This window comes from Cetorhinus maximus, chromosome 7 (genome assembly GCF_964194155.1).
Source record: "Cetorhinus maximus chromosome 7, sCetMax3.hap1.1, whole genome shotgun sequence".
Taxonomy (NCBI): domain Eukaryota; kingdom Metazoa; phylum Chordata; class Chondrichthyes; order Lamniformes; family Cetorhinidae; genus Cetorhinus; species Cetorhinus maximus.
This window is the reverse complement of record NC_135885.1, coordinates 22,402,424-22,429,272: the sequence shown is the minus strand read 5'-3', so window position 1 is coordinate 22,429,272 and position 26,849 is coordinate 22,402,424. Positions and strand designations below refer to the sequence as shown.

The 26,849-nt window shown below is 40.1% G+C and overlaps 1 protein-coding gene across 4 annotated transcripts in view; it reads right to left on the bottom strand.

Moving 5' to 3' along the window:
• The window catches only part of tmem131 (transmembrane protein 131), a 169,708-nt gene that overhangs the window by 122,017 nt on the left and 20,842 nt on the right, over positions 1 to 26,849 (bottom strand). For 3 of the 4 annotated variants that reach the window (XM_078545156.1, XM_078545159.1, XM_078545158.1), the window contains one exon: positions 424 to 485. In XM_078545156.1, the coding sequence (XP_078401282.1) occupies positions 424 to 485 (62 nt within the window). Of the gene's footprint in view, positions 1 to 423; positions 486 to 22,971; positions 22,994 to 26,849 lie in introns of those variants that run through there. The other variant, XM_078545157.1, reaches the window with a different exon arrangement.

Here is a 26,849-nt window from a genome sequence, read left to right as displayed (position 1 = left end):
CCAAAAGATTAAAAATAGGACAATTATAAAATGAGAAAATATGGAATGGCTGACAGGGCATTAGCCAAACCTTTCAATTGGGGTTGCTGTCCTGTATTTTTTCCCCTGGGATCTAAATCAAACAGCACAAACTTTACAAATGCCACAGGTAGAATTACTCAGTGGCAAGTCTCAATTACTACTTTATTCATGCATTTTTAAAATTCATTCATGAGATGTGGGCGTCACTGGCTAGGCCAGCATTTATTGCCCATCCCCAATTGCCCTTGAGTAGTTACTAGGTTTGATGTGATGTTGTGAAAAATATTGATATTTAACTTAAAAATGTTTTTAAATGAGGATCCAAGATGACAAGTAAATTGAAACTTTGATAAAATCTATAAGTGTTTGCAAGCCATGATACAATGAAGTGTAATAACATACCTGTAACAAGCCTCCTTCACCGAAGTGTAGTATCTCAATTATGTTTTCTGACTGGATAAATGCTGGAAAGAAAATAAAAACTATAAATATTTTATTCATTCTCAGTATATTTGAATGTGAAACATCATGATCTAGTGCCAGAATAAGGTGACAAAGCAAGTTGCTAAGCAAGATGACATCATAATAGTACTTTAGGGGGTGATCCTATATAAAGTAGTACAGTAGTTTACCTGTTGCTCGAGACTGCTCTCTGAATTGGTTATAGCTGTTACATTGAATGATGTCATAATAGATAAGATACCATTTTAAATCAAGTCTCACTAACCCAAGATTACAGCAGATCCTAGGACCACGGGTACAACATTTGTGGCTACATCCCACATAGGTTTGGTATACCAGCTTTACACGGAAAAGACAGTACAGGTAAATCCATCTAATCAGGCAGCAATGAAACAAAATTACTGATGCTATTGCATAGCCAAAAGTCAGATTAGACACAAATAAAGCAACTTCTGACTTCATCCATAGCTAATTTGTGCATTCCAAACCAGGGCTTTTGTAAAAAGTGACTCGGGCAGCCTGTACTGATTGACTCTGCCCCTCGGACACAGCGTACTGATTGACACTGACCCTCGGACAGCCTGTACTGTTAGGAAATAGAGATAGTTTTAGTTATATTGGTATTTGTGGGTGCACCTTTTAAATCTTATTTTATAGGTTTTTGCCCAGCTCTTCAGATTAGACCACAAGTGAACAAAGTTCAGTTTAGGCTGACGAAAGAGCAAGATTACAAAATATTGAAGAACAGGCCTCGAGCATGAATTGATCAGGACAAAACAGGACTGGCAGCCAAACTAGTTGATGAGTCGATCAATTCCTTAAAACGGTAGGATAAATACATGGTCGAGTGTGGAGTTGGAAGTCAAAAAGGACATTGTGCAAGATAAATCAAATACTCCACAGGACAAAATAGTTCCTACAAAGCCAGCAGAGGAGAGTGGGGAAGAAAAAGCCAATACTGATGGTAGGCCAAATGACCTCCTGAAGCATACAATTCCAAGGGATAGATTTTTAAAACTGGTGCAGATGGACTGCACATTAGAGAAAGCTACCGTCACTTTAAATGGGCAGCAGATCGCCAGTTTAGTGTTTGGGCAACAAGTTCAAAAATCCAACCAAATAAATTCTTTGAAATAAGGGGAGACCAAGAATGATGCAAATGTTGCAGGGAAGAGGAGAGGAAAAGAAAAAAATGAATGTTGTCTGAGAGGATAGGAAGTCTGGTTGAATAATGGAGATGGGATAATAGGTAGAAATCCAGTTTTCTTACAAGCTTTTGAGGATAGAGGGTTACGCAGAATTTGAGAGATTAAATGGGTGGGGTAAAGTCCAAGATTTAGATCGCACAAGATCTGTAAATGGACATCCAATAGGCTGAATGACCTTTTCGCCTCATGATTTCTGTTCCATGTGGATTAATGAGAAAGTAAGAGCTTACTAATTGTAACCTATACTTCAATATCTTGTACGTTGCAATGATTTACTGCACAGGTCAGAATACGGTTGTGAATTTACAACTATATTAGATTTCCTTTTCAAAATACATATAAATTATGCTAAGTAACAAGTATTCCTTGAAAAACAGGGAAATCTCTGAATGATGTGTTTGGGAATCAAGTTTTATGTATTCAACAAACAGAATAGAATTTCCTGCATTAAATTTTACTTCAGTTATAAAAGAACCTTTTCTTTCTACATTTAAGTTTTGCTTTTAACACAAACTCAATTCTGGCCAAAGATTTATTGCTGCATATCAGACTGTTACAAACGCATGATTGAAAAGTCACATTCACCAAGTTAACATTGGTCAACCTGAAACCAGCTCGTAGCTCCTGCCACTGGGCACAGGGTGCCCTAACAGGACCTCACCTCCCATTCGAACCTGAGCCCACAGCCAAGCCACTTTGGTAAACCTAGTGGCCTCACCACATGGCATGGGTACTCTCCATTGCTGGCAAAGCAGTGTGGAGGAGGCTAAGTGACCATTAATTGCCACTGATAAAATGCCATGCAGGAAGGTAGATGACAGGCACAGCAATCCCCATCATTCCACCCAATTTCACACCACACTATCTCCACCTGTTTCCCACCCTACCCCACCCTTTGCCTGCCAGCCTGCAGTTTACTCCCACATTCCAGGTCCCTACCAAGCAGCTCATTTTAGTTCAACTTAATCTCAATTCATTTCTTGTGACCCCAAGCTTCACATACTCAAAAGCTACCCATTTCACCTTCATAATATCACCTACCCTCACTCTTACTGTTACTTCAGCCACTGCCAGGTTCAGTTTTACCAACACTTCACCCAGCCAGAGTTCCTCTGACATAAAAGTTTCAACTCATTCAAAAAAGTGCAATTTGCTTCCTATCCTTCACCAAAAGTCCTGCTCATGTACCTCAATTGGTTTCATGGTCCAACAGAGTCAAAAATACTTGTCTTGTTTTGACTTGGTAAAATAGAGGATGTGCACTGGTACGCAAACTCTGGTCTCCAGTGCACCTTTTAGGTGAAAAAAAGGTGAGTTATCTTGGCCCTACACGGAACCCCTTTCTTCATTTTTAAACATTATTTGAGAATATTGCTTTGGTCATCTCAATACTTGCATTGTTCTTCGGCAACTTCTTTATTCTCTCCTCTGCCAATCACTTTGGGACATTCAACATATTAAAAAAAAAGGAGCTTGTTGCAAGTGCAAGTTTTTCCACAGGTAGTTGATCCATTTCACTGCAGAAAGCAATATTTATGGGTATTCCTTACTTTGTTTCATACTCTTACCCTGTTTTAAATAAACCTAACAATGTACCAAAATGCAGCAACACAACTGAAAGCATACACTGTTCCTGTTCAGCTGCCTATCACTGCCATTAATCTTCAATTAGTTTCCTAAAGCTTTGGGCACACTGTTAACTATCAACCAAAAATATGCCACGTGAAAGGACATTAGGAGTAGTTCAGTCATGAATCCAATGGGGCACATAAAAATGGGCTCGTTCACCTCGTTTTCATCCAGTATTGGTTTCCTGCCAACAGTAATCTTCAATTGGAATTACTACTCGATAATACCAGTCAACTGGAAACCAGTTTGACTATGCAAAAAGCCTCTTTGGAGGTTTAAATGCAATTTAAAAAAATGTTCCAAGGTACTTCACAGGGATTTTAACAAAATTTGACACCTAATTACTTAAGGAGATATGAGGACAGGAGACCAAAAAGCTTGGTCAAAGAAGTAGGTTCTAAGAAGCGTCTTAAAAAAGTAGAGAATATCCAGAGCTTAGGGCTTGGGCAACTGAAGGTACAGCTGCCAATAGTGCAGCAATGAAAATGAGATCTGCAGAAGAGGCCTGAACCTGGGAGGCTTGTAGGGCTCAAGGAGGTTACAGGGATAGGGAAGGGAAAGGTTTGAGGGATTTAAAAATAAAAGAATGAGAAGATCAAGGCATTGCCCAATTATATACAGACATTTCTTTATTAGAAAAGGAATGTGTCTGGAGGCAGAAAAGGCTGATCCATTTGACAAAAGCAAGAGAACTACAGATGTTGGAAATCCGAAATAACAATAGGAAAGGTTGGAAACTACTGGCAGGTGAGGCAATATCTGCTTAAATAATTGATGTGTTAATATTTCATGTATGAACTCTTCCTATGTGTCAAAAAAATTATATTCCGAATCAATTTTTTTTAAACAAAGAACTGGAGCATTTGGGGGGGCTAGGAGGAACACCTTATATTTAACCTGCTGATAGGGAATTAAATTGAATTACCCTCATGATTCACCATTATAAAAAACAGGAAGTGACAGGCATGAACAACACATTTGTTCCATGGTGACCCACTAAAAAAAGTGCAGTGTGGTTGAGAATTTTGGCCGTACTATTACCTCAAGAGATAGGCAATGTAAATAAAGTTAACAGGGGAGAAAGAAACCTCTTCCAGAACGTTAATGATAAAAAAGACAAAACGTTGTCCCCAAGGACCACCCTTAATTTTGAAGGATTGCTCCTAAATGTCTGATTGTCCTGGATCAAACAGATCCACCTAATGCTAACTGACACCATTTATAATGGAAGAAACAACAGCTATATTCAGAAAAATGTTTCTGGAATTTCAATGAAAAAGGCTCTGCAACATGTGGTAGCTGAAAAGCGTCCCTGCCTACAGTATTTCAAACAAAACTGTTTCAAAAGCTCTGAAGTTTAAATAATTTCTATGAGAAATAAGAATCTTTTAGGGGTTTTAATCATGTAAAAAGCTAGACCAAACAATAACTCGAGTGCCCTGGACACTGGAGATCTCCATGGCAAATCATCAACACAACATAGGAGCAGTAAAATTAGTTCTTGGGGGTGCTTAAAAGTAGTATCAAACTGCTGCATTGTCACATCTGATTTAGGTCATCAAAAAAAAAAATCACTGTTGTAATTACATTGAGCATACTGAATATTTCCAAGTAAGCCTCAAGGACTCAGGTGACAAATTAAAGAGTAATAAACATCAGAATCCTGAGCTTAGATTACAGAAAGGCATCAAGTTGCACTCAATCATAAACAACATGTTGACTGAACAGTTGACTAAGTCCATAGGGGTACAAATAAAACAAAAGAAAAAAATCTTTCATTGGAATCTATTAGCTGAGCATTGAGAGGTTGTATCAGGTTATATTGCGTCCTCGAGAGCTAGATCGATTCAACAGATCCATGCAAAATGCAAAGTTGCAAATGCTCTCGTTTTTTCGATTGTTAAATACAATCGCGTTGAAAGTGAAGCTAAAACTGGAAGCGTTTATGTTTTTATGATGCATGAATTAAAGCAACTGGATACCTGGGCAACTCCTAATACACCAATTCTCAAAAGGTTCAATTGATTAACAGCCAGTGCTGCGAGGCTAATTAGTTCCAACATCAAAACAAAGAAATGTTTCAAAACAAGATTCCGAGACAGTAGATAGAAAACTGGAAGGGTTTCAGGAAAGAGAGGGAGATGCATACTCCTGATAATTCAATTTTATGCTAAAATTGATTTGAACTTTCCAATAATTTGAATTAAGTAACAAAATAGATAGTGTTAGAAAAACTATGAATGGGATAATTTCAAGTAGCCAACTGAGTTAAGAGCAGATGGCACAGCAATTTAATAAAGCAACTGGCATAACCCAGAAAATATCCACACTACTGGGACATCTAAAGTCTTGGGCCAAATTAAAATCAGCAGTCTGAAGATTCTATTTTTCACCTGCTACTAACACGTTGTTGGGCTTCATACCCATAAACAAAAACCAAGTTATATGAACACAATACATTTGTTTTAAGGAAGATACTGAAAGTTTTATACAAATTTTCAGAGAGCAGCACATAATGGGGCTATTTAAAATACAACAGATCATCTAACAGTACTACAATTACATCTTCCCAAAAAGCACCAATAATGAGCTCAAAGATATTTTAAAAAAAAAACACACAAAATGTGTTTGTCAACTGTAAATAAATCAAAATTCTTATCCCTTGAAGATATAGAAAGTCAGTTGAAAATTAAGTCCAGCAAAGTCAGGCTGCACTGCTAATGTTCTGTTTCCACCCTCACCTATGGATGGGGTGCACGTAACATGCTTTTGGCAGAGAATCAGTACATGCAGAGGTGCCACATCAAGATATGTTCTGACAGGAGGCTCAATGGCACAGATGAGCAGTGAAGAAAGGCAGCCTTGCATTTATATAGCCCTTTCATGATCTCAGGACGTCCCAAAGTGCTTTACAGCTAATGAAGTACATTTGAAGTGTAGTCACTGATGAAATGTAGGAAAGGCGGCAGCCAATTTGCACACCAACTCCTACAAAAAAAAAATTTTAAATGGCCAAATAATGCGTTTTAGCGATATTGATTGGAGGGATAAATCTAGGTCACAAAAGGAGAACAACAGCAAAATACTGTAAATGCTGGAAATCTAAAATAAAAAGCAGTGCTGGAACAAGTCAGGAGGTCTGGCAGCATCTGTGGAAAGAGAAACCAAGCTCATGTTTCAAGTCAAATATAACTCCTCTTTGAAACTGAAGTAGTAGTTCACCAAGGAGAATGCCCCTGCTCTTCTTCAAACTAGTACCGTGGGATCTTTCCACATGTCATCTGAAAGCACCTGAGACAATACAGCACTCCCTCCCTACTGGGCTGGAGTGGCAGCCTAAATTCCTGCGCTCAAGTTTCTGGAGTGGGGTTAGAAACCCCAACCCTTCAAATCAAAGACGAATGTGTTACCAACTGCCAGCCCTATTCTGCATATTAGCTGCAGATATTCTTGTAATAGATTGCAGAGTTTTATTTGCCTCTCTGCTGAGATGGAGACTATGAAGGCAGTTCCCTACATTGAAGATCAGAACAGTAACATTAGCTGGGTCTTCTGAAGTAACTCAGTCACATCATGACATGCTTTCAGTGGTACTGCATTTAAAGCAGCATGCGGAGACCAACAACCACACCCATTGCTGCCTGAATGCTGCACCTAGGTGATATGGATTGTGGAGAACTGTCTTCACAGACATCACTTCAGCAGCAATGTTGAGCGCGCTACGCCAGTTATTGCTAGAATATCTGTGGTTAACACGAGAATGTGAAACAAAGGAAGGAAGTGGAACAAACAAAGCTATGGTCTTCAACTAGTCTCAGGCATTGTTCAACACTGACCTTTGGTGATGGTGCCGAAGGCCAAACCAGGACATCTTCATGACAACCTAATGCAGCACCATCCTGGGTTCGGCCTTATAATAGTTCAGATGCCAAGCCATGCTTACCTGCAGAATTTCTGCCCGTCATGAGGCCTCAACCCTTTCATCCTTGATAAAGGCTAGCAATGAATTGAAATGTTTTTAAACCTTTCTAAAAAGGTGAAAAAAGCTGCCCAAATCTACTTCTGGGGGCTGTTAATGATGCACAATAGCAGTGCATCACAAAAAACAAGTGTCACAACGCATGCCAAATCTTAAACACCTTATAGTAAAATACACTAAAATCAGCGTCAGTGCTTAAAATACTATCTTACTGAAATTTAACAAATGAAAATCTGAAGTGAACAGATATAATCCTTGCTGCAGATTTAAAAGTTCTATAACCCTTATGGCAAAAGTAGGTGGAGCACAAACATGTTGCCACAGTAGTAACAGTTGGAACATTTGATCTCTTCTGTCAGTGTTCAGAAGTGCCAGTTCAAAGCCAGGCATTTCACATGGAGATAAAAATAAAACAATTCCAACCTGCTGCTATCCCTCCTAGAAACCTGCTTAGAATAAAGCAGGCAGAACTTGGAGAGTAGATTATGAAAGAAAAATACTGTAAATGCAGGAAATCTGAAATAAAGAATGAAAATAATAGAAACACTCAGGCCAGGCAGCATCTGTTGAGAGAAAGCGTTTGCACTTCAAGTCAGTGACCTTTAGTCATCTCAGTCCACAGATGCTGCGTGACCTGAATATTCTAGCTACTCTCGATCAAGAAGTTGGGTCATAGATACCTGGAAAAAAGGAGGATTGGACCATGAAGCTGCAGATCCATCAGCCTGCCCACATTCAAAATGGCTGATGTGCAAACCAAGATACTGTTTTTAATCTCAACTCTTCCATGACCAGACAAGGCTTGTCTATAATAGAATTGCTGAGTTGTTGGCACCAAACAGTGTCTAGCAGATAATAAAGTGACATCAAGTATCAATAGGTTTACAATTTCAATCTTCAGAATTCTAAGCTACAATGGCTTCAAAAAACTGAGTCCATGCATCGGATTTAAGGCCAGAATCCACTTCTTCCCCACAAAACAAAATGGCTCATGTCTTCAAATTTGACAATGTCATTCATCCAGAATGCACAAGAAAAGACAATTCCCAATGGATTGTCACTTGCCTCTCGTGTTAAAGGATGGACAGGTTTAGGTTAAATTAGAAGTAAAGGAGCAAATAGGGAAGAGTGAGAGAGCTGGTATTAATTTAAAACTGACTTAAAATCTTTATCTTAGTAATTCCTGACATTTAAACAGTTTATCACTGTAATGTTAGTGTCTGCAGCTGCATCAAAAAGCATAAAATCATAAAGAGACCAGCCCAGGGGGATTGAAATTTCAATTTGCAAGAAGCTCAAGGGTTTAAAAAAAAAACAATTTTAGAAACAGATTTAGTGGCCCAAATGCAGCACTACAGCATGTGCCTGCATAATAGTGTCTATATACAGCTGCAAAAAGCTTCAGAATGCACAAATTATTTTCATCAACTGAAACAGTAGCTTCAAATGAGCCACATTTAAACTAGGTAGAAATGTACTAAAATATTACATCTCTGGAAGTGAAATGTAAAAAAAAAACTCATGTTGCCTATTGTTTTCTCCCTCTTACACTACCAGGAAAAAAAATGATACCCAATAGAAATTTTAATCAAAAGAAGATTACATATTTAGCTTAAGTATTTATACAGCTTGCTGCTATAAGCAAAGTTGATGCCATTAATTGCAGGATAACTGCACTATGTTATTGTTCATAGGCACTTTAAAAATCAGTACATTTACAAGCTATTCATAGTGCAGATCCTGCATCAATACATGGGAGGACAATTTCAACTTAGGCGAGTAGCACGAAATGGAGGTTGTATGCCCAACACCAGACTTCCGAAACAACTGTTCTTCTTTGAACTCAGTCACAGCAGGTGGCTCCCAGGAAGACAGCGGAAACACTAGGCATGTCCTCAAAGCATTCCTGACAAGGTCAAATATCCCACCGACTTATCGCAGACCCTAGCTTGTGACTAACCAAAACAAAAAGGGCTCATCTGGGAAGGCACCGAACACAGAGGCTTTGTCAGGAGCATGCAGAGATAAGTCGAGGTGGTAGAGGGTGCACACAAACCTCCAACCAACCCAGCTACCCTCAGAGCACCACCTGCCATGCATGTGGCCGAGTCTGCAGATTGTGCATTGGATTTGACATCTCAGAACCCATTGAACTGGAATGGAAGCACGTCATCCTTGATCAAGAGATTACCCAAGAAAAGAGTGGAAATGGTCTTATACCAATTAAACATCAAGCCAGCTGCAGTACTATAACAATTTTAGGAATAGCAAAAGACTATTAAACCAATAAGCCTGCTATTAGTTACATTCCACCCACCTACACAAATTCCTCAATGTCTTCTCACTCCATAAGCCCATCCATTTCCCTCTTGACTGTATTTTTCTGCTATTCACTTCAGTAGTCTTCCCTAGCATTTTACACTTACCTTTCACAGTAACATTTCACCCAACTTCTTTTCCAACTTAACCAAGAACGAAAGAGGCTAAAGTCAACTCTACCAAAATAATCCTTTGCAATGGTTAATTACAATTGGCATTTAAAAGCTATAAGCTACAATGCGCTTCCCAAAATAGAACAAAACAAGAACACTCACAGCAGTCAGAAAGTTGTTTGGAGAGTTGACCAGAAACATTTAAAAACACAGATTCTGAAATGGTTCTTGGTGAAGATGTCAAGGAAGTCAGCTGAAGGCTCTGTGATCAAAAGGTGGAAGAAAGGAGGGAATGGATTCAAGGTCAGAGACAGGGTCCTGGATCACGAGTGTGTGGAGGCTGCTCTATAGGAATAATGTCAGTTCCAGAGATAGGGTAGGAAAGGAGAAATTGTAGCTTAGAATGCATACAAGTGGAAGGAGGTCAGCAGGGGACCCACAACAATCAAGACTAATGGTGACCACAACAGTAGTGTCAGTAAATAAACTGTGCACATTTGCCACCAACACCCACCCTCAACTCCTGCTTTCTGCTAGGCCACACCACATTATCACTGTTGGAAGCATTTTCATGGATCGTGGAGCAGCTCCGCTACAAACACCGAGGGTCACAACTTCAATCATGCTTTAGAGCCACAGAATCCTTGGGAACCGAGTTGTTGACAGGGATGTGCAATATAAATACAACTCTAAATTCTGCCACGTGAATTGTGTTAAAGGAGGTGATGCTTGAATACAACTCCTTAAACCCCTTTAAGGGTATTAACTAGATTTAAAAAGATAGTCATCAATGTGCTTGTTCCTCCAAATGATCTGTGCACAAATTGCACAGCCATTACGTCACTCAAAACTTAGTTAAATTTCCGTAAGTAAATGACTAGCCCATAGATAAAACAAAATTCCAGGGGCAACTCTTGGGCTTTAAAAAATATTAACCAGAACTTTACATATTTTACCATTCATTGCTTCAATATTTTCTTACATGCATCTTAAGCCAGGGAAAGGCCAATATGCAAAGCAAACTAGTTGCCCTACATATATTTAATTCTCAATTTCAAGACTAATGACGCTTCATTTAAAACTAGAGAGCCATGTTCTGAAGTCAATCTGCATCATCAACTGCCACTCTTGGCACCGTTCAGTTTGCCACGCTTAGATTGCAGGCCAGTTCCTACAGCAACCACTTCAAAACAATACGTACATGTTTGCGGAGTTGTTTAAAGTTGGAATGGTGACCATTAAAGTTGGTATTTTACAGAATGGCTGCCAAAAGTCCTCAGTTTGAAATGGCTAAACCACTTGACTGACTTGAGGCAAGCAGGGGCACCTTAATTAGTCAGTCTAATGATGGTCTCTCACGATACCATAATTAATTTATGCTGTCAGTGAAGGCATGTGTCAAAGTCACCTATTCTAATGGCAAGCATTGTTTCCAGAGCCAGGACCAACATTTTTCCTTATATAACTGGAGCAGCAATGAACAAGTCTTTGTTCAAATACCACTAGACTTGAGCACATAAACCAGGCTAAAACTTGCAGTACTGAGCTGATGGCTATGTTTTTTTAAAAAAAGGCCCCGCCTAGCTATTCAAGTAGGCCCAAGAGGTCCAATGGCATTATTCAAAGAGCAGGAAGTTATCTTGGTACACTGTCCAACATTCGTCCCTCAATCAATATCAAAGTTAACTGCTTAATTATTCAGTTGCTGTTTGAGGGTATTTATGTGCAAATTAGATTTGCGTGTTTTCCAAGACAACAGCGACTGTACTTCAAAGTAATCCATAGGTTGCAAAGCTCTTTAGAGCATCCCAAGGATATACAGCACCTCTAATGGGCCCTTGGCACTTTTAAGGCCTGATGGTTTACATTCAGATATGATAATAAAGGAACATATTTCTACACTTTATATAGGAAGACAGTAGGCTATCGAGTCCCTCGAGCCTGTTCCACCATTCAATGGGATGATGGCTGATCTGTACCTTAATCCCATCCATCTTGCCTCAATTTTTTTTTATTCGTTTATGGGATGTGGGTGTCACTGGCTAGGCCAGCATTTATTGCCCATCCCTAATTGCAGAGGGCATTTAAGAGTCAACCACATTGCTGTGGGTCTAGAGTCAGGCCAGGTGAGGACAGCAGATGCACATGCCTAAATTAGTGAGCCAGATGGGTTTTTAAACAACAACTGGCAATGGTTTCACGGTCATCAGACTTTAATTTCAGATTTTTATTGAATTCAAATTTCACCATCTGCCATGGTGGGATTCAAACACAGGTCACCAGAGCATTATCCTCTGGAATACTAGTCTGGTGGCAAAACCACTATGCCACCATCTCCCCATGTCCTTTTATAACCTTATCTAGCAAAAGAACTTAGCAAATCTCGCATTTAAAATTATTAATTGAACTAATATTTGCTGCTTTTTGTGGAAGTGTTCACACATTTAACACATTGTAGTGTGTTATCTAAGGTTACATTTCTTTATCCTAGATACCCCCACTAGCAGAAAGTTCCTCTATTTTTCTATCCCTCCATTCCCTTCAAAATCCTAAAGTGTTCATTCAAATCACTCAACTTAACCATTGATGCCCTGTTAACATTCTGGTTCATGTGTGCTGCACTTCCTCCAAGGTGCAGTGCCCAGAAACGTTCACAGTACTTCAGGTGTAGTCAAACCAGGACTCTAGTTATGCACCAAAATTTTTTAAATACTTGGGCGGCATATTTTCCATCCTTGTTCTCTCTGCAGCCTTTGACATTATAAATCCCAGCCTGCAGCTTCTGTTCCAACTCAGGGGGACTACCCATTCCTGGCGACACCTTTACTTAGCCAATCATAGGCAGAACAGCACTGGCAATGGTTTCTCTTCTTATCTCTAAAGTACTCTTTTCCTCACTTAAAACAATGAATCTAAAATTCTCATCTGCACATCCCCATATTCACAAACTTGCCCCACCCTACTGTATTTGCAACATTCTCTAGCCTTGTATCCACTAAGGCATCCTTTGGGACTTTGGTACATCCTCCTCTCCCCACTATTTGTTGCACAGCCTTCAGCTATGTCAGCCCTACTGAAATTCCCTTCCTAAACACCTCCGTCCAAAAATAAATTCAGTGGCCAGATCTTAATTTAGATTTCCTCCTCACAACACTGTCTTGGGCTATTTTTACATTGAAGACACTGTACAAAATGTAATTTTTTTTAGTAAACTACCTAGCTCACCCATTACCGAATGTACATCAACTCTTCATTACCATCATGATTGTGGAAAATGACAGGAAGTCTGAAGAAACAGATGCCACAAACTTAAGTTCATAAAACATACCACACTATGGAGTTTACAATGTCCTCTGTCAAAATTAGATACTACATCATGCAGTTCCAAAGCTCAAGAACAGAAGAGGAAGCCACGTTTATGCTATTACTAAGTGCAACTCTGCAACCCTGCTTATATTGCAGAATTTATTCCACATTATCTGGCAAGAACTGTAAAACCTGCGATAAATGTATTTCAAGTGCACAATTATCCAAAAAGCTGTGGAGGTGTAGGTTCAGTGGCAACTTTTGTAGGAAAGCTACAAACAGGTGTAGACAGAACCCTTATCTGACAGATTAAATGTTGTGTGTAAACTGCACTCATTTTTATTCTTTTTAGTCAAATTTGACCAGATCAAACATCTTGGTGTAATGTGAAATGGTTGCTCTGGGTAACAAAGCAAAGGAATCACCTCAATAACAACATAAAAAAGGGACTACTGTGCACTGACCTTAAGGTACTGCTACAGTAATGAATCCTACATAAACCTCAAATCACAAAAATTGCATTCTAGCCAAGCCTTTCCCCACCTCATTTTCCTCCTATGGAAAACTACCAAAGCATGCCAGAGTCACATTTCCTCAGTCTTTCACTCAAGTAGTAGTATACAACTTGTGTGCTGTTTAACATAGAACTGAATTTCACCACCCCATCCATTTTGTTCAACAATAAGATGGCCTCTATTCACTTATGGATTAGTTACCAACCTTCCTACCTCCATACAGGTCTTCCCAAAATTCTCCTTGCCAGTCTCTTAACCGTTCCCTTACACAAACTAGAATATGTCCTCCTTAACCAGCTGAAATGACATCACCCAAATTGCACAGTAAGTGAAAAAAAGCAAAATACTGCAGATGCTGGAAATCTGAAATAAAAACAGAAAATGATGGAAAAACTCAGGTCTGGCATCATCGGTGGAGAGAGAAACAGAGTTAATGTTTTGAGTCCATATAACACTTCTTCAGCTCTGAATAAGTCATATGGACTCGAAACGTTAACGCTGTTCCTTTCTCCACAGATGCTACCAGACCTGCTGAGTTTTATCAGCATTTTTTGTTTTCATTGTACAGTAAGTGACTGGATCACAAACAAGAAAAGATCCAGGTTTGATCACCGGGCAATGCTTGGTTGGTCAAGATGAAATAGGAATTAGCCTTAGGATCAGGGAGAATAGAAAATTAGGCACAGTTTCTGCACTTGAGTGCCATTTAGCAATTCTCAGTACACATATACATCCCAGTTTAGAATGGGATTGGGTGCGTTATAAATGATTTTCCACAGACAAGACATTTGTTGTCAAGACTCAAGACAAGTAATGAAACACTTGTAAAGGGCAACAGGAAGTGACAGGCACTCTTGGAATCAATCTCAAGCCAGAGCTTGCTGCCTTCAGGAGAATATTTAAGGGATAAAAATGAGAAAAGGAAAATTCTTTCAGCAATATTAGATCTCAACACTGCCAAATTTACTGTACTGAAATATGTTTCTCCCCACACAAACACATTAGATCTGCAAGTTTACAAAAATAACAAATTTGCTAATCAAAGCCTGCCAAGTATAACAATCAATATTTATCAAGTCAATAAAATACTTTGTGCTTCATTTAAATGATGGCAATCAAAGCTGGTGACTGGGGTACCCACAAGACATAAATCAAACTAGCTGAACTGGAAATGATACCAACCTTGCCACCATTAACTTCATATTAAACATCTAAAAACAGACAAAAAAACTGCAGTGGATACATTTAAAACATAACTAACTAGGTAATTTAATATAAGAAAATAGGAATAGGAATAACCTATACTGTCCCGAGCCTACTCTGTCATTCAATATGATCATGGCTGATCTCTGGCTTTAACTTCACTTTCCCACCGCTTCCCCATACCACCAAAAATCTATCAGCCTTGAATATATTCAAATGAGGGCACATCCACAACTCTGAGGTACAGAATTCCAAAGATTCTCATCCCTTTGAGTAAAGAGATTTCTCATTTCAGTTCAAAATGATCAGCCCCTTATTCTGAGACAGTGCCCGTGTTCTAGATTCCTCAGGTAGGGGAAAAGAAACAGTCTACTCTGTGAAGCCCCTTCAGAGTCTTCTATGTTTCAATAAGATCACCTCTCATTCTTCTGAACTCCAAGGTTATAAGTCCAATTTACTAAGCCTAGCATAGGACAACCCTCTCATCCCAGGTACCAATCTAGTGAACCTTCTCTGCACCATCACCAAGATTCCAGATTTGGTCTCACCAAAATCCTGCACAACTGTCACACTGTCCCTGCATGCTAACGTTGCATTCCCTGTTTGAGTGCAAAGTCCCTCCAAACATCAATCATTGAATCAGAATGGTTACCTTCTGTGCTTTAACCATTTGGCCTGTCGTGCCTGCATCAGCTCACTGCAAGACCCTAGTCACATTGTCCCAACCTTTTCCCCCATAGCCCTGCAAATTTTCTCCTCTTCAGATAAAATGTCCAATTCTCTTTTGAAAGCCACAACATTCTGTGCATTCCAGATCCTAACCACTTATCTCATTGGCAAAAGACCAATGACCTTAAAAATTGTATCCTCTGGTTTTTGATCAAGCTTCACACCTTTTAAAAAATATTCTGCTTTTGTATTTTTACTACCAAAGTGAATAAGCTCACACTTACCCACATAATACTCAATCTGTCACCTTGTTGCCGTTCACTTAACCCGTCTATATTTCTTTGCAGCCTCAGTGTCCTCCTCAGTTTGCATTCCCGCCTAGCCTTGTATCATCAGCAAACTTAAATGGAGATCGAGAGCAATGTATTCAAGTCATTTTGGTTGTAAATAGTGGAGACCCTAGCACTGTGCCTTGAGGCACTCAACTAATCGCAGTCTGCCAACTTGATCATGCCCTATTTACTTTCAGCTTGTTGTCTATTAACCAATCCTCTAGCCACACTAATATATTACCCCCATCTTGCCCATTAACCTTGTGTGGCACCTAATCGAATGCCTTTTGGAAATGGCATCTACTGGTTCCCCTTTATCTACCCCACTAGTTACATCCTCAAAAAAAAACTAAATTTGTCAAACAGGATTTCCCTTTCATAAAAGATATTGACTTTGCCTAATCACATTATGATTTTCTAAGCACAGTAAGATTTCCTCAATAACAGATTCCAGAATTTGCCTGATGACTGATGTCAGGCTAACTGGCCTGTATTTCCCAGTTTTCTCTCTCCCTCCTTTCTTGAATGGCGGAGTCACGTCTCCAAGTCTGCTGGGCCTGTGCGAGAATCTAGGGAACTTTAGAAAATCATAATCAGCACATCCACTATCTCTGGGATGTAGGCCACCAGGGTCCTGGGGATTTATTGATTTTAGACCCTTGATTGTCTCTAGTACTTTTTTTCCCTTTGCTGATATTAATTTCCTGAAGTTCCTCTCTTTTTAGCCCCTTTGTTTTCCTCTATCTCTGGTATGGAATTTGTGTCTTCTACCATGAACACAGGCTACTTAACACCTCTGCAATTTCCTCATTCAGTATGATAATTTCTCCTCTCTCTGCCTCCAAGGGACCATTTGTTTTAGCTACTCTCCTTATCATAAGCTTGTAAAGAGCTTTACAATCTGTTTTTGTATTCCTGGCTACTTTACCGATTTCTTTTTTCCATTTTTAAATTAACTTTTAGGTGGCCTTCTGATTTCTAAAACATTCCCAATCCTCCGGCTTACTAATGTTCTTTGCAACATTAGAAGCCTCTTCTTTTAATCTGTTATCCTCAACTTCCTTAGTAAGTCAAAGATAAGATTTTTCTCACTTGCATTTATGATTTTCAATGGAATGTATTGTTAGACGTTTCTCAGTTTATTTAGCCATGCATTTTAGTCTATCTTGAACATTAACCAGCTCTCCCCTCAAACAAAGCTAGTTACACAGTTATAAATTTAAGTTTGTTTGGGGCTGGAGTATGTCACCTTCAAACTTGTACACTTCAACTGCATCATGATTACTTTTTTTGCCGGTTGATCTTTCACTATGAGATTACAACAGTAATTAACCCTGTCACATTGCACAATACTAGGTCTAAAATAACTTTGTCCCTAGTCAGTTCCACAACATATTGTTCCAGGAAACTGTCATGAAAACAATTCTACAAACTCCTCTTCCAGACCATTTTTGCTACTTTTATTAATCTTCATACAGGCTGGATCAAAGTCTCCAACAGATTTTACATTGGAGTTTGTAACAAATGCAATTATTTCTTGCTCAATGTTTTGTCCAGTGATGGAATTACTGTTAGGTGGCCAAGAAACCACTCAGTTAGCCTAACACCTGTCATAGGATAAATGCTACAATCCATTATTAAGGAGGTAAGCACATGACATTTAAATCAGAATACAATCAGGCAGAGCCAACATGATTTTTTTTTGAGTAGAGAAAGGGCGTTTGACTAATTTATTAGAGTTCGCTGAGGAAGTAACAAGGTGGATAAAGAGGAGCCTGTAGATGTGGCGTGCTTGGATTTCCAAAAAGCATTTGATAAAAGGTGCTTCAAAGGTTACAAGAAAAAATAAGAGCTCATTAGGGGAGTAAGATTCATATTAGCATGAACAGAGGATTGTTTAGCTAACAGGAAGCAGAGAGTAGGGATAAATGGGTTATTTTAGGGTTGGTGAGCTGTAACTAATGGAGTGCCACAGGGATCTGTGCTAGGGCCTCAGTTACTTACAATTTTTATTAATGACTTGGATGAAGGGTCCAAACGTATGGTAGCTAAATTTGCTGATGACAAAGATGGATAAGAAAATAAGTTGTCAAGAGGACAAAGTCTGCAGAAGGATTTAGACAGGTTAAGTGAGTGGGCAAAGATTTAGCAGATGAAGTATAATGTGGAAAAATGTGAACTCGCCCACTTCGGCAGCAAGAATAGAAACGCAGCATATTATTTAAATGGAGAGGGGCTGCAGAACTCTGCGGTACAGAGAGATCCGAGTGTCCAGGTGCATGAATCACAAAAGGTTAGTAAGCAGGTACAGCAAATGATTTGAAAGGCAAATGGACTGTTGGCATTTATGGGAAAGGGAGTAGAATATAAAAGTAAGGAAGCGTTGTTATAGCTGTCCAAGTCCTTCGGTGAGATCACATCTGGAACATGGTCTACAGTTTTGGTCTCCTTAACAGAGACTTGACAGGGTGCATGCTGGGAGGATGAGAGGGAGCCTAAAACTAGGGACATAGTTTAAAGAATTAGGGGTCTCACATTTAATGCTGAGATGGAGGATGGACATTAGTCTGTGGAATTCTCTTCCCCAGAGAGCAGTAGAGGCTAGGTCATTGGACATATTCAAGGTTGAGTTAGATAGATTTTTGATCAACAGGGGAGTCCAAGAGTTATGGGTGGGGGGCAAGGAGGAAAGAGATCAGGATACAATCAGATCGGTCATGATCTTATCAAATGACAGAGCAGGCTCAAGGGACTGAATGGCTGTCACCACCTCCCACCAGAATTTCCTGACCCTGTTATTCCTCATCTCTACCCATGCGGATCTTCTGAGACAAGAACCTCTCTCACTGCTGTTCTTACATCATCCATTACTAGGGATAATACTATTCCTTTTCCATTCGGTCTGTCTTTTCAAACTGTGGCATACTCTGGAATATTTACTTTCCAACCTTGGTTATCTTATAGTCATGTCTCTGTAATGGTGATTAGATCTAAACCATTTACCTATGTATCACTAGTTCATCCATCTTATTGCAGATGCTTTGCATAGGTAGGGCCTTTAAGTTTTGTTTGCATGTACCTTATTTGCTGATGCACCATTTTGTTAAGCTCTGTAACTTCCTATCCCACTCCACTTGTCTGTACGCAAATTGCTAGACCATTCCCTTCTCTTCACCTGAACCCCACCCCTTTTCAACTAAAGCTCTATCCACAACCCTAGTTATACAATGTCAAGACACTGATCCCAGCCAAATTTAACTGGAGCCCATACTAATGGATAGCCCCCTCTTTCTTCAAAGTTCTCTCATCTTTTATGAGAAATACATCATTCTTTTGTGATCTAGATTCAGATTAGTACACCACTGAAAATCAGCAAGAATGCAAAAAGAGAGAAGTATACAATTTTATTGCACCAATAGTGCTCATTTCATGGTATGCAGGAGGAGTATTTTAATTTTAGTAAAATCATTTGAAACATAGCAGCTTTTAATTAAAATATTTTGGTGCACGTCCCACTCAAGATTGAAACCAATTTAAAGGGAAGCCACATAAATATATCAGCTTGAATCAAATCATTGTAAGCTTCCCAATATAATATTTAGTTCATCATCACCTCATTTTCTCACAATAATTATGAAATGTTTAAGGACATGTGGTACTACTGAAGTATTTCCAACCTGATTGAATGGTGCTATTCCCCTTAAACAAAGAGGCAAGCTTGCACTTGATGCCAAGACCCAACCTCTTATGTACTTCAGATTTGCAACCAGAGTACATATTAAAAGGATTTGGTTTTATTCCTTCCTCCCAATTATACGGTTTGGCATTGAAATCAAGGGTCTCTGGATCAAGCAACCCTAATTTCTAAGCATAATAGTCCTGCACTCTAAATTAATATGGAGAGGCTTTAATAGTGGCACAGATCCAATAATAGTCATTCATGGGGAAATAAAACTAATTACACAGTTGTACCCAATCTGCTTGGGGTAGGCGAACATATGATTTTTATACAACCTCCCTTCCCTTAAGTGCTCCTAAAAGGGGATGCTGTGAATTCAACTGTTCAATGGTGCAGCCATCATCATGCTGATGCTGCCAACACTTCTCACCAAGTTCATTCCAGCTCCACAATTCCCCACAGGCTGAATTCCTGATTACAGATTGGCTAGGTGCCCAAACCATCTCTAGCGACACACTGCCCATTTGCATTAGAAATGCCACCCCTGCAGCAGTAACATCAGTTCCCATTCATTTACAGGCATTAACTAGTACACAGCAGAACCACTAAACTACGCTTCAGTGTTATATAAAACTGAAAATAGTTCCTTTTCAAATTTTGCAAAACAAAGCAAGTTTCACACTGAACTGGCAATCCTATTTTCACTACTTATTTTCACTAACCTAGGCAAATACACAGGAGTATTTCCATTACTGCAATCCTAGGACACTGAACATGAGTAGGACCAGGTATGTTATCCTAACTTTTTCTCAGAATCAAAATTACAAATTAGACTAGGATGAACTGCTTCACACAAGTTATTACATATTTGTAACCTGCTTTAGTTACACATTGAGAACATAACCTCTGACAACCAAAAATTGATGGAGGGGAAGGTAGGGTTGTTTCATGGCCTAGATTTTGCCTGTTGACCTAAGAAAACTTCCCATCTGAGGTGCAAACTTCCCCTTTTCTAATGGCAATTTTAATCTGGCGCCCAGTCAGGGGGATCTCCAGGAGTCCAGAAATGATGTCAGCAAGCAGCCTACACATGGCTAAACAAGAAGTTAAAACCACTGAATAGATTCACTTTTAACTTAAAGCAAAATAAAAGATAGAAATTAAAATGGTAAACAAAAATGATAAACATTATAAAAATGTTGAGAAATTTGACATGCCACAAATATAGAATTAGCTTTTCAAGGCTAGTGAGGGTGTTTAACAGTAATTATGATGCAAGGACACTTAAAACCCAGTTAGCTCTCGTTCAACAAGGTCCAACTTAGTGGGACTAATTGTAAAAACCTTTTAAGTTATCATTGCAATTCCTAAGACGGCAATTAAATCTGGGAGGGGGACCTTAGCAGCATACACGCTGAAGGAGCTTTGAATCCCTGACAATAACTTCTGGATATCTTCATTATTCTGCACATCTGCAGGCTCCTAAAGTTGCCATCAGTTTCAGTCGAGTAAATGGCAACAAACGCCGGCAGTTTTGCTGTGATTCCTGCTGCAAAATCTGGGTCAATGTTTCAGGCCAGAACTGGAATACGTCATTACAGACGAGCAGCTTATAACAAGGAACAAAGAGCAGGGAGAAAATAGTTATCTATGACTAGGCAGAGCAAATGGCAGAAATGACAAAGGCGCAAAATAATAAAGGCAATAATGTGAGAAATTAGACAATTTAAAGATAACTACAAACCAAGAGAATAAATAGAAGCAGATGCAGAAGAGGCGGTCGGGGGAGCGTGGAAAATTTGGTAAAATGGTGAAGACTGCGTTAGCTACAAATCATTCACTGATTCATGGAAACTCCAGTGCACCTATCCTACATTACAAGCAAATATCTGAGAGAAAATTGAAACCATGGTTAACATTGCCCAGAAGGCTGTAAAAACAAACATATGAGGTTCTGTTTCCAAGCTTGTATTCAGCTTCAATAGAACAGTACAGGCATCCAAAAACAGAGATCAAAGTAGGAGTGAGATGGAGAGTTAAAGTGGCAGATGACCAGAAAGCTTAGGGTCACACTGTTGGACTGAGTGGTGTACCACAAAGCTACTACACAATCTGACGGCCTCGCCAATGTAAATGGACTGCACCATGAGTGAAAAATACAATTCCAGGTTAGAGGAAGTGCAAGAAAATCACTGTCTCTCATAAGAGTTCTGGAGGCAACAAATAATGGTATGGAAGGAGTGAAAGATATAGGTATGATATCTCCTAAGCTTGCATGAAATGTCCTGGGTAAGGAGAGCATATGTTAGGGGTGATGGAGGAGAACACCAAGATGTCACAGGAAATTCTGGAAGGAGAGAGGAGGGAAGGATATCTGTTTAATCATGGTATGATGTTGGAGACGGCAGTGGAATACCCATTGAATGTAGAAGCTAGAAGAAGGAGAGGACCTTGATTTTGGGATGAATAAAGGAAGGAAAACTGGGATGTGGGCTGGACATGGTTGAATTCAGCTAATGAACAAAGGCAAGATTTCAGAAGTTGTTTGGAAGATGGCATTGGAAAGAGAAACTGGGAGAAGGGAATGGAGTCCCTTCACAAAGCAGAGTGGGAAGAATCAAAATAATTGAGGTAACTATAGAAGTCAGTGGGCTTGTAGCACATATCAGTGGACAGTATACCTCCAGGAGACGGAGATAGTGAAGTCAAACATAAAAAAGGGAAGAGTCAAAGATAGAACACGGGGGAAACAAAAAAGGAATCTTATGAAGGGTCATAAGGTATGAAAGGTTAGTCATATTTTTTCTTCTCCACAGATGCTTCCTCACCTGAGGTACCCTCAGCATTCGTCTGCCCTTAAAAAGTCTTCAGAATTTGAAAACTGACTACCATTTCAGCATATCAAGCCCTTTGCTTATCATTTGATTAACTGCTCATCTAGATACTTTGGAATGCTGACAAACCACGTGCATCTGTTTTCCTGCTACCCTTGCTAGCTGAAGGTAGTTGTGCTCAGATATAAAACACACCCTTTCCAAATGGCCATTATTCACTTGTATCTCTAAAAATTTTTAAAACAATTTCATTTGTAGCAAAGTATTAACCAGTATTAAATTGTTAGCAACCAAGAAAAAGTTACTGCATTGCTAAAACATTCAAACCTTAATAAAAGTCTAGACACAATCAGCTGAGCGTGCTCAATAAGCATATTCTGTAGCCACATTTAATTTGCATCAAGACAATAATGCATATTATTCCAAACAACCACAAAAGATATAGCCTACTGAAAGTCATGTCGTTCTGCATGCTGCCATTGTTTACGTACCTGCAACCAACAATTAATGCTTCTTGCAACTTTAAAACATGTGCAGATTGGATCACGTCAGCACAAAAATTTCCAGCTAAATACTTATTGTGTCCTTTGTATTACAAGAGGGCCGCACAATATTTCAATTATACCCCTATCAACAAGTTTAATTTGTGCTATTCAGTAGCAGTGCTACAAGTTATAATCAAGTCCTGGGGCTTTAGAGTACCTTCTTACATTCCATCAAAATCCCAGAAATGCTTTTCACCAAAAAGGAAGCAATGTAGTCAGCTATACTGTCCCATTTAACCCAGCACAGGTGGTGGTGGTGATCTCAGACAAGCTGGGGCAGGGAGGGTGAAGAAAAGTTGCTGCACCATGCTGTAAACACTACTGGAAAGTTCTGATCTCTAAATATCAAATGACAGCTTGCCTATCACGGTGAGGTAGGGGTAACACCACCCATTGGTCACGCTCACATAGAAGAAATGGCCACTGTCCAAGATACTGAATAGCTGCTAACATGGACAGGGGGAACTTGGTTAGCCTTGCAAATATTTTTTTTTAAAAAAGGCTGTTGCAGAAAGATAGTGATGCATCACATGGCTATAGTTAACTATATGGTCACTGACAAATTAATATTTGCTGACACTGTTTTTACAATTAAAAGTGTCCTCTAACTGGCCTCTGGAGCTATGTTGCGTGTGAACCAAATCAGAGAAAAAATCTTACAACATAGGGAGCTATTCAGCCCATCATGCCTGTGCCAGCTCTTTTAAAGCACTATTCAAATAATCCTCCTGTTTTTGTGCACCCACTCCCCACAGTTGCCTTTAAAATTCTTCCTTTTCAAGCATAAAGTCATTTCTCTTTTTGAAAGTTACTATTGAATCTGCTTCCACCACCCTTTCAGTGCATTCCAGATCATAACTAGCTGCACTAAAAATCTCATCTCTCATCTTTTTCAAACAAAATTACCTTAAATTGGTGGTCTGATTACTGGGCCATTGGAATAAATAAATTGTTGCCATCAAAATTCTTCATAATTTTGAACCTATTAAACCTCTCCTTCACTAATCTGGTCACTGACCAGAAACATTAGCTTCCACAGCATAGCTGACCACATTTCTCCACAGATGCTACCAGCTCTGAGTATTTCCAGAATTTTCTGTTCATAAGCCACAGTATTGCTTAAGTTTTCTCTAAATGCTTTCCAAAGTCTTAACTTTCCTAAAGTGCAGTGTCTTATCTGAAGCCCCAGAGAGAGCGAGAGATAGGATAATTAATTGAAACGTAAAAAGACAGGCTGATTTCTCAGCCGCACCAGACCCAACCACAATGGCGGGGGGGTGGAAGAGAGAGAGAGAGAGAGAGAGAGAGGGGCAGACCAGGTCGGCTTCCACATAGTGATCCTGACATGAAATAAGTAAGGCTGGATCCAACGAGCAGAGGATCAACACATCATGACCTGGATACGCAGTGTACCTGAAGTACCCCTCCACTGCCAACTTTACAAAAAAAAAAATCTTTTAAATTTAAAAAGTAAACAGTAAAAGAACTGGGTTGGGAGAGAATCCTGTAAATTGACCCTTTGTTAATAAAAGATATAATGGGACAGTCATGCCTTATGAGGATTGTACAGTGGTTTCCAGGGCAGGGGTGTTGCCAACTTCGAATGTAACTGCTTTTTGGGTCCTTCTGGATTTTGGAACGCCGGATAAGGGGTGAAGTTGCTGTAAATGCCTCTATTTAATCAAACCAACGTTCACACCTCTTTATTAAGAAAAGTTATCACTTTATCCTGCCACTTTCAGGAGCTGGGTTAGAGATGGAATCAGAGGCAGAACAATTAATCTAAATTTTGCTCCTGAAACTTCAGAGTAACTGGACAAATTGTCCCATTGCAATGACTGTCATTAAATTTCAACCAACCTTATTCAGGAGGGCCTTTGAATCAGTGAACTGTTGTATCTGAAAGTGCGAGGAGCTCATGGACTTTGCCTTCATGACGGAGACCATTTGCCTTCCTGTCATTTCCTTCCCTTCCCCAAGACCACTAGGTCAAACTTGCTCCAAAGTTTCCTTCCCACCCCCTCCCCCCAAACACTGCCTTAGGCCTGCATCGTTCTGGTGGAATTGTATCACTTCTGCACAGAGGATTTCACATTCTGATGACTCCATTCTATGATTAGCTTTATCGCTAGCCTTCAAGTTTCGCCCTCATCTTGCCCATGGTCTTAACCATATTCCCAATAAACTACAGACCACCCAATTTCCTCACCTGGCTCTCATGTCTTAACAGATCTCTCCTTCAAGTCTGCCATCACCACCCCTCTCCTCCATCCTTGCAAACTGCCACTCCATCCCCAACCTCCCTTTCTTCAATATGCTGTCACCTCCCAATGCCCATCTTTCCCAGAACTCCATGCTTGAATCCCTCCAATCAGGTTTCCAACCCTGTCACAGCACGAAAACAGTTCTTAAAAGTGAACTATTTCTCATCATGCTTCTCAACTTGTTTGCAGCCTTTGCCAGTTGATCAACCATCCTCCAATGCATCACTATCGTTGTCCAGCTGGGTAGGACTACACTGACCTGGTTCCATTCTTATCAAATCGTAGCCAGAAAATTGCCATCAATGGCTGCTCTTCCAATTCCCAGTTACCACTGGTGTCCACCAATGGTCTACCATTGAACTGTTTCTGGATGATCTCACCAAGGGGGAGCATGTAGATGAGAAAACTGTCAACTTCCACATGTATGCTGACAACACCCAGGTCTTTTTTTTAAATTCATGGGATGTGGGCATCACTGGATAGACCAGCATTTATTGCTCATCCTCAATTGCCCTCAAGGTGGCGGTGAGCTGCCTCCTTGAACAGCTTTAGTTCCTGTGGTGTAGCTACACCCACTGTGGTGTTAGGGAGGGAGTTCCAAGATGTTGACCCAGCGACAGTAAAAGAACAGCAATATAATTCCAAGTCAGGATAGTGAGTGGCTAGGAGTGGGGCTTCCAGGGGGTGGTGTTCCCATGTCTGCTGCCCTTGTCCTTCTAGATGGTAGCAGTCATGGGTTTGGAAGGTACTAAAGGTACCTTGGTCGAGTTCCGGCAGTGCATCTTGTAGATGGTACACACTGCTGCCACTGTTCATCAGTAATGGAGGGAGCGAATGTGTGGGGGATGCCAATCAGGCAGACTGTGTCCTGGATGGTGTCAAGCTTCTGGAGTGTTGTTGGAGCTGCACTCATCCAGGCAAGTGGAGAGTATTCCGTCACACTCCTGACCTGCGCCTTGGAGATTGTGCACGTGCGTGTACAAGTGTGCGCACACGCGTTATGTGGCAAATTACTCGCTGCAGGATTACCAGCCTCTGACCTGTTCTTGTAGCCACAGCGGTTAGTCCAGTTTAGTTTCTGGTCAATGGTAATCCCCAGGATGTTGATAGTGGGGAATTCGGCGATGGTAATGCCATTGAATGTCAAGGGGCAATGATTAGATTCTATTTTGGTCATTCATGCCACACAGGTGCCAGGCAATGTTACTTGCCACTTGTCAGCCCAAGCCTGGATACTGTCCAGGTCTTGATGCATTTGCACCTGGACTGCTTCAGTATCTGAAGAGTTGCGAATGGTGAACATCGTGCAATCAGCAGCGAACATGCCCACTTCTGATCTTAAGGTGGAAGGAAGGTCATTGATGAAGCAGCTGAAGATGGTTGTGCATAGGAGGCTACCCTAAGGAACTCCTGCAGTGATGTCCTGGAACTGAGATGACTGACCTCCAACAACCACAATAATCTTCCTTTGGTGCTAGGTATGACTCCAACCAGCAGCAAGTTTTCCCTGATTCCAATTGATTCCAGTCTTGCTAGGACTCCTTGATGCCACACTCGGTCAAATGCTGCCTTGATGTCAATGGCATTCACTCACCTCACGAGTTCAGCTATTTTGTCCATGTTTGAGCCAAGGCTGTAATGAGGTCAAGAGCTGAGTGGCCCTGGTGGAACCTGAACTGAGCTTCAGTGAGCAGGATGTTGCTAAGCAAGTGCCACCTGATGGAACGGGTCATCAACAGCGCTATCACTTTACTGATGATGCAGAATAGAC